At 37.6% G+C, this 9455-nt stretch overlaps 1 protein-coding gene across 1 annotated transcript in view; it reads right to left on the bottom strand.

Annotated features, from left to right (window-relative positions):
* Window positions 1–5214: 5214 nt before the first annotated feature.
* Window positions 5215–9455, bottom strand: part of LOC134543223 (monocarboxylate transporter 2-like) — a 77572-nt gene continuing 73331 nt past the window's right edge. The window contains exons 9-10 of the mRNA XM_063388126.1: window positions 8410–8616; window positions 5215–7934 (exon numbers count right to left, since the gene is read on the bottom strand). Of these exons, the coding sequence (XP_063244196.1) occupies window positions 7513–7934; window positions 8410–8616 (629 nt within the window). The 3' untranslated portion in view covers window positions 5215–7512. The remainder of the gene's footprint in view (window positions 7935–8409; window positions 8617–9455) is intronic.

Below are 9455 nucleotides of genomic sequence, written 5' to 3'. Positions count from 1 at the left end.
GTTCTGCTATGAAAGTTCTCTATGGCAGCAAAGATTAAAACGTTAGTAGAGGAGAGGCACCATAGAACTTGTCGATACATCAAAACGAAAGGTTACAGACAATAGGCGAACTACTTCAAACTTTTCACATCTATGACTAATGTGACGAGTATTTACATTTTTACCGTGTTTTGAAACGTACATTCCGGGTTTTTTGGTTACGTAGCGGTGTAATTTCAGGGAAAATGCAACACGAAAGTTAATGTACAATAAAACGCACCTACATAAAATGACGTTATTTGCGGGAAAACGTAAATAACGAGAACGTAAATACGAGGTTTTACTGTATTTGTGTTTTGACAGTGGATTATCAAAATCAGGACAACCATAAACTTTAAAGTGAATTAATTATTGGGAATTTCAACTTTGACTGTTGTAGAGCTTAAACCAGAATAATGGCATCTTTTTTTTTTTCTAGGGAAGTTTTTGTCAGAGCATTTGATATAATGCTACACAAGTTTTCTGTGATGAATGACGTAAATGCGGAAGTTGCCGGATTAATATTGTGTGTAGTACGTACAATGTTTTAAAGTTCAGATTTTTTTTAAATTGATAAATATCCAGTTCTTAATGCTTCAAATGATACTAATTCAGGTTCTGCTGTGGATAAATTGCCAATGGAGTTGAGTGAATCTAAAGTTAAAAACTGCTGAAGTCGGTAATGAAAATGTAAGAATTTTCAGCATAGTGAAGAAAGAACATCAGAACACTGTTCAAGTCATATCAGTTTCAAACAAGTTTGGACACTATCATGGTGGCAAAATCTTGACAGGGTTAGGTGTTATGAAACAAAAAGTGATGCTGAGTTTATTAAAAATAGCCAAATCTGCAGTAACATGGTCTAAAGAAGCTATGTATTCAGTGAATGTCTGCTGCATAAAAACAAGTGCTCTTCAACAGAATGGAACAACTGTGTGGTTAACGTTAAGCCCACGTTCTTTATTTGGTTTCTGTATGACTTGCACTTGCTACCTCCTCAGCCTTTCTACGCTCATTTATATTGTATAATAAGTAGTGCTGGGTCGAACGTTCGAATTCCGAACCGAACCCGAACTTTAGGGTTAGGTTCGGTTCGGTTCGGATAAAATTTCATAACAAATGTTCAGTTCGAGTTCAGTTTGAAATACTGACAAAGAGTTCGTATTCGGTTCGAAATTGAACGTAATTAACGAATTTTTAAACGAACCCACACAAAAAATATCTTACATCCACAACTCGTATTTGTTTGGTAAAACAGAAAGTGAACTACTGTTGCCAACATCGGTCACATAATGATTACAGTTAAAATCAATTATTTATCGATAGTTGTAAGCAGAAAAAAAATGGCGTCGCCTGTCATCTTTGCATTTAAAGATTTCATGCGGATATCATAGATTCTTTAACACAGCACACGTAGTTATTTAGTTGTAATCGTCGGAACATACGTACATTATCTTTCGTTCATCCGTTTCTTTAACTTCGTTGTTTGTTTTGCGTTTTGCTCATGGTTGGTGCATGGTGCATGCTGGAATTAAGAAATCGCTTTGTAAAAGGACTACGTTTATTTATAATTCTCAACAGTCCGACATTGAAAACTGTGTTATTTATTTTTTATTTCCTTACAAAAATATTGTGTTACGTTTTCATTGTGTACCTACAGGTAAGTGCATTTTTAAGTAGCTTCCCACAGTAAAATTGTTTCTTTATATTAACTAGAGCTGTGCCGATCTGGATCGGCAGGTACCGATATTGACGATATTTTTGTGTATCGGATCGTATTCAGGATCCACCAAAACGAGAAAAATAATTGCTCATACTGTTTTTTTTGTCCAGATAGTATTTACTACGTTTCCATATCGGGTTTAAAACATTTCGGGTATCTAATTTAGTTTGTGTACAATACTCGTTTCCATGCATTATTTTGATCCAATTGAAAACGACTTCGATTCGCTTGATATATTTGCATGTTATGAGGGTCGCGACATTGGCTAACGTGAAATAAATAAAGACGTAATCAAATAAACTCAATCTGGTGATTTGTCATTCTGCTCCATTCGGAAATACTTCCCCTACTAAAATAGAATGGATAAGCGAAAGTCTTGATATTTCTTGGCTGCATGGCAATTATTGTTGGGTGTATTTCATTTATTAGGGAAGTGGGCGCAATAAAGAACTGCACAACAAAGGGAGCGCAATATTTTCGTACATCAATTATGTGTGCAAAACTTGCATTATTTCAACATAAGGTAAATATGTATTTGAGCGGCCGGTCAGAAAGAAAAGTCTAAAAAATCCGAAAATAACTTCATTCTATTCTCTAAAACGTCCAACTACTGTATTTCAGAGTTCGGTTCGAGTTCGATGAATTGGACTAGTGTTCGGTTCGAATTCGGTTCGTGATGGAATGTTAAAGGTTCGGTTCAAGTTCGGATTTGGAGAAACTGTTATTCAATATGTTCGAGTTTGATTCGAGAGATAAAAATGGGTTCGACCCAGCACTAATAATAAGTATTTATAGGGATATTTATCTTTGTTCTTTGAAAAAAACCATTACCGTGCCGCTTATAAATATCACTGCCATGTTTTATTGCATAATTGTCACACATTCAATACTAAAATCAAGTTTGAAAAGCAGGGGTGTGATTTGACGTATACTAACAGAAAAGGTTATAATTTTTGAAAATCTCTTTAAAATGACATTTACACATCCGACAACTTCGTATTTCTGTTAATTAAACAAGTAAGCGTTAATATCTAAATGAATATTAGATTTAAATTTTGAAGTACATTGTTTTATTTGGGAAACTACTTACACAAAGCACCTGGAATATTAACAGCAGGACCAAAAACATGCAACGTTTATGTGAGAATTTTTTTTCTTAAAATTTTGAGGCCCAAAAATAATGGTGTGAGTATTATGTGATAGAGTGCAGTATTTTTTTTTAGTGATATGTCGAATCCAATATTGATTCCCAGAGTACTTCGAATATACCCCTTGAATCGGAATCTAGATCTCAAAAGGATCAAAAATAAAATAATAATCAGAAATTAAAAATTTTAACTCTTAATATTTACACCAATATTTAACACCAGCAAATTTTCCAAGGTTTACTTTGAAAAATGCTTAAATTGCAACATTTTGCCCTTTCAAAACAAAACCTTTTCTGGAGTAACTCTAGTTGTGTACATAAGCTATGTTGTATTGTTTATGCCAATGACATCTATTTCATTTCATTCTCAGCTATTGGAACATATATTTGCAATGGGCCTTATCCTTCATAGAAAATAATTTATCACTTTATAATTAAGAATACATGAGAAACATAGATTTGCCTTTTAACATCTTGGGACAAAAATCAACCAGGTTACATAGCATTCAATACTAAAATTTAATTGAACTCATAATTTAACTGGGTTATTTTTACTCATGTTTAAACACCTTACAAGAGCTACTAAATAATTAAAAAAATACTGTCACATGTAATTTAGTTCTACCCAATACTTTTTATTTAAATATTTTATGTAATATTAAATGGTTGGTTTTTGTTTGTTCAGATGTAACCACAATTTATTAAATTTTAATCAAAAGTAGTGAGGGTACATGATAATTTTTAGAAAAACTTTGAAAATCCTGGAAGAAATATGGAATCTGATTTTTCCAAGTGTGGCCACGTAAAAACTTACCAATTTAAATATGGCAGCATTGTAAGAACAAAGAATATATTATTTTTGTTTAACATTATGCTGTGATCCGAATCAAGTAAAGTTAATTCAAAAAACTGTTTTAGCAATAGTATTAAGGGACAAGAGTATGTGGTGAATTTCGTTAAAAGCATAAAACCCATATACGTATAACATCATAGTTAATGACCATATATCATAGAAATTCAGGTGAAACCACCGCAAAATACAGAAGTACAACAAACTTATATTATGAAACTAATCAGCATTTTCAATCAAAACTAATGATGAATACGTAATCTTTTAAGTTATAAATATTAAGTCAATGAAAGTAATTTATTTAGCATGATGTATGTACCGCAAAAAAATTTGTAACAGTTTGCTATTATTCTTCTGACAGTTACTATTATTAATTTACTCTTTTTTTTACATTATGACCTTAGATCTTTTTCAAAAAAACAGAAATATTAAAAGATTTATCTTATATGCTACCAAAAAGAGATGTTTATTACAGATCATATTGACAAGTGCATCATGTTTTACTGTTAGTCAAAATGACACTTTTTTTTTTAGAAATTATCATGGAACATTCAGTATTCTATTTGTTCAGTAGTATGCTTATCATTTTAACAAACTGCGGTCTTAAAAAAAATTTATTTATATATTTTTAAATGAAATTTTTTAAAAAATGTAATTGGCCTGGAAATAAAATCATTAAGTCCTGCTTCTAGTAATAAGTAAACATTAAATGTGTACGTATTTGGAAGCTGTAGTGTTGTTGAATGAGTGTACTTCACAGTGAGGGAGCATCACAATTGTACGTATCCTACCGACCAACAACCTCCTCAGCTGTGGCTAGGGTAGAGCCATGCTCATGGGTGTTAGAACGTGAAGCCAAGTAGCTCACGCCTAGCTTCTTCCAGGCTGTAGTTGATGTGACATCTCCGGCAAGTCACACAAGCCACGACCCTGTGTGCGTGATGTTCATCGAGCTGACTCCGGCCAGAAACTACCTACCTACCTTCACCGCCTCATCCTGGAGTGGAGATTCTCGGTTAATAGTTGCTGTTAGTCATTTTAGTTTAGTGTTTCCTTTTTTCTAGAGAGTTGCATTCAACATTTGGCATTTTCTCCAGATTTCGTTGATAATCTGGCAAAGTGATCTACCTGTATAATGGGAAGATTCCAAGTAAAAACTTTATAAAGTATGAAAGGTGTTTGTAATGAATACAGAATCTACATAAATGCAAGAGAATTCGATGTGTGACATTTATAATTTTACTGTCCACAACATATCCTTACAATATCTGAAGGCATGCTCATAATGTGTGCAAACCACTCTGTTGTATTACCGTGTTTTATTTCATATTCCATTGGTAAATTTTGAGTCATTGAGTGATATAAAAAAATTCTTTGATAGTTTGTGGTTTTATTAAATGATTTTATCGGAGAATAATATGTTTGCAATTTTTGTAACTAACTTCAACTTAACAGTAGAAATGAAAACAAGTTTGGTTTTGGTGGTAAAATTTTAATTTTTTATTTGAGCAAGAATTTTATTGTAACTCTGAACAGGAGTATTGAAATTCTAGTGTACATATTATAGATGTTTATTTTGACTTACAATCAAATAAGTAAGTACTGTAAATTTTTCTAATTCATATATTAACATCAACAATAAATTATTTTGCAATTTACAATATAGTAACAATAATATAGTGGTCTTTTATTGGTTGGTCCGTAGCGATATTAAAAATTTGCGGAATTACTTCTTTACAGTTAACGATGATGCTATGCTGTGGCAGTGGTGCGTGCTATTGAGTGATGTAGGCCTGGTGGTTCTGCCATTCTCTGATGAGTGTGTCCTGGACTGTGAATATAGTTTATCTGATGTCTTGCGTTCAGCAACCACTCGCTAAAATATTGCATCTGAACTTGTATTGGTCTCTTCTCTCGACAGATTCTTGCACACCACTACTGAACTGCTCCTTTTGTAAGGTACAATAAATTATTTTTGGTGTTCTTACACACACTTGTGTAAGTGAAACGACAAGTGTGATCATGTGTTATTATTTCATGTCACTTCAGTCGTAATGACCGGCATCTCATTAATTCAGTAATGAAATTACATATAGAAAAATACATCTTAGTTGCAGTTGCACACATTTGAATAATTGATTACAGAGTTGATGTGATAGTGAATATTAAACATCTCAGATGATGTACATCAACACTGACACTTAAAATGAGACTCAATGTTGGCATAGATTGATGTGTGCATTTTTGTTGTCGCAAAGCAAGTTTTGCGGCGAGAGGAATTTTGTTGTGGGTTTGGGGGTAGGAATAATCTCTAAAGAAAAGTGAGAAATATGAAAAAAATTAAGCAACACTAAATCAATGTTTTTAAGCCAATCTGGAACTTAAAAACAGTTTTTCACAGAACGTTAGACAAGAAAAATGAAAATGTGCCACATGGGGCCTTGGAGTAGCCCGTGACCAGGTGGTCTGTGATGTACTGCCAAAAAAAGTGAGCGATTCTTTCAGTACTTGCCAGAGATGTGTAACATCTAACCCTGATAACGAGCAGTCATGTGTTCTCAAGATGCAAATGCACCTGAAATATGGAATTGGCACAAAGTGAAACTTGGAACATTAAAAATAATGCAGAGGATAATTAATATATACGCAAAATTATTTTTTCAGGTGTATCTCACATTTCCACATATGCCACAAAAATTCGCTGCTGAACCAGCTATGTTGACTAAAGAATCATTTGGTTAATAAATCCAAAACTTTAAACCACATACTATATATATTTCCAATTAAATCTAAAAAGAGTTGGAAAAATACTTTACCCCGGCTGTGGGCCTGATTTTTGACAAGTAATTTTATTATAATGCTGTCCATATTTTTACAATTCAACAATTAATACTTAAAGTTTCCCTATTACATTGTGAACTTTTGTTGGCACCATTTGATGCCGTATACGGAGAGCTAAAATGTTGCACATTTAAAAATTGGTTGGCAATGCAGGAATTAGCATGCTGAATTAAGTTTTTTTTAGACCTATTTTTATAAGATTGTATTATGGCACATTTGTAGGAACCTCGCTACTATGTTTTGAAGATGGTGTCAATTTGAAAATTAGCAGAGTGAAGAGTTAGTTTTTGATATTGAAATGCGGCCAAATTTTGCCGGCCCACGTAACATGGGGAGTTCTGTCAGGCTAGGTGCATGAGAGAGTTATGCCTGACTGAAGAAAGCACTGCATAGGTTGACATAGTCTCACCATCTGCTTGATACTGAGGCATGTGGGTGTAAGGTAGTGGCACAACCACTTGGGAGAGGTCAGCAGGTTCTCTGGTGTAAGTTTTGTTGGGCTTTAAGTAATCCCTGACCAGGAGAATTTAAAGTGTTAGGAAAATGCCATTGAAAAGTGGTCATGTATGGTGATCCGGTACAGTAGGTATCTCAGGCTATCGAGCATATGCATCTTTGCATTGTCAGCTGCTGACCCATTAACCATTTGGGCAGATAAAGGTGGTTGACATGGAAGGGTTTCCGGCGGTGCCACGTGCGGACTAGACCCAACCCCTCTGGCATGCTCTTGCTGGGCCAGGGAGCGTGTGTATGAAGCCAGCTGGTACGAGGACGACGCAGCTCAGACCGAGGTGGTCATCTGCTCGATGACTGATGTGGCGTAGAGGTCTCCGGCGGTGCCACTCCCTGCGTGCCAAACCTAACCCCTCTGGCATGCTCTTGCTGGGCCAGGGAACGTGTGTGTGAGACCAGCTGGTACGAGGACGACGCAGCTCAGACCGAGGTGGTCATCTGCTCGATGACTGTGATGTGGCGTAGAGGTCTCCGGCGGTGCCACTCCCTGCGTGCCAAGCCCAGCCCCTCGGGCACGCTCTTGCTGGGCCGGAGTGGCCGCTGACCAGGGAACCCGGGCAGGTACTCGTACCCGACGAGCGCCTCCTCGGATATGCACCCCAGCGGAGGGACCTCCGGTAGGTCCAGGGTGGTGGCGAAGGAGATGCTCTTGGGCAGATGCGGGCGTAGCGGTGGCGCCGGCGACGCGGAGGGGCATGAGCACGTGTCCAGGGCCAGCGAGGGGAACAAGGGCGGCTCCGGTCGCTTGGGGCAGCCCACGAAGAACAGCAGTGCCGCCCCCAGCATCGTCGACAGGAACGAGAAGTAGTAGCCGGCCTTGGGGTGGCTCTGGTTGATGTAGCCTGCAAGCAGTCGCCATCATTAGCATCTGCTTGAAACTCACAACTTTATAGATAATTTTGCGCCCAATAAAATAGTGTGTTTGGAAATGTTATAATTAGAAGGAAGCTATAAATCTATTAAGATGATATTGAACTATAAGACATTAAGTAAATGTTTTATATTCTACATTAATGTACAATTGCCTCGAAAATGTGGGCTTTAACCTACTTGACAAACCACCGTGAGAATTATGAACAGATAGTGTGTTAGAAATTGTTGATAACAAAGATTTTGGTGCCTACAGTATCTGAAAAACTAGGAAACGAGGGCCTATTGTGTAAATGTTGAACAAGAAGGATGGGGACTTATTTATTGGGATGATTAAGAAGTATCAAGACCATAGTAGCTGGTTCGTTAGTAACTGCGATGAGGGATTGTATGGGTGGAAGATACATTTGTTGGACATGGAGGACGGAGGTCAGTATGTGCCAGTACCTGTGATGGGCACGCCCAGCAGAACGGGCAGCGCCTCGGCACCTTGCACGAAGCCCCAGGTGCGTGTGAAGTGTCTGGCGCGCACGCGCTCCATGGTGAACATCTTGAGCGAGTAGAGGAAGCCGCCCAGGCACACGCCATACAGCCACACGAACAGCACGTAGCCGTGGTAGCCCTGCACCGTGCTGAGGGCTAGCAGCGACACGCCTGCAGCCAGCCACACACCCTTCACTCACCAGGGTGCCCACGTGATGTTTCATACCATGGCGGGTCCAACGATCTCCAGGATAAACTCCACACTCCTCGCACACTCGAGCTGATGTCTCCTGTCGATTGTTACCGAGTAGGTACTTTGGCTGGAGTGCACTGGTGCAGAGGGACAGTGGAAACTAACTCGGACAAGGAACAAGTGACGTGTTTTCGGACGCTCTATGCTTGTGAAACCATGATGAACTGCTGCAGGTTGGAGGGTCGTGTTTTTCAAGCGAGCTCGCTCTCAGTTCTAACTTTCTTTATGCTTGCAGGAATGGGAGGGGTGTGCTTTGGAGAGCCTGGCGTAAGTGCCGTAGAACATGTCGACTGGGTTGCCTGTTATTCGGTTCAATTTTTAGTTGCTAGTTCATTATTGACAAGAATTTTGAACCAAATGCCAATTGCAGACGCAGGACAAATATACACGTTATTAAATGTTTGCCGTCGCGAAAAGAATTCTCGAGTTATCCCGTCTTCCGGTAGTGGCAAGATACCAAAAACAATTTGCGGATTCGTTCCGTGATTGGCGTCAGCTCGAATAAAATTTACTTTCAGCTGTTTTTTGAAGGACCACTTTTCATTTGAATACCTCTGCATCAGCAAAATAATTTTAGAAATATGGACATCTTAGTTAAGACATCTCATAAATCAGTAGCAAATTTACGAGTACTGTGGAGTCTATCCTGTAGGTGATTGAACCAGCATTTGTTTTATAGTCCTAAGTCATTAGCAGTATTTAAGTTTGTTAAACCTCTAATCACTCTTATGTCAGGATATTTAGTAACTTAAAAGCC

Source organism: Bacillus rossius (genome assembly GCF_032445375.1).
Source record: "Bacillus rossius redtenbacheri isolate Brsri chromosome 9 unlocalized genomic scaffold, Brsri_v3 Brsri_v3_scf9_2, whole genome shotgun sequence".
Taxonomy (NCBI): Eukaryota; Metazoa; Arthropoda; class Insecta; order Phasmatodea; family Bacillidae; genus Bacillus; species Bacillus rossius.
The sequence above is the reverse complement of the archived record's forward strand: the minus strand, read 5'-3'. Positions and strand labels throughout refer to the sequence as shown.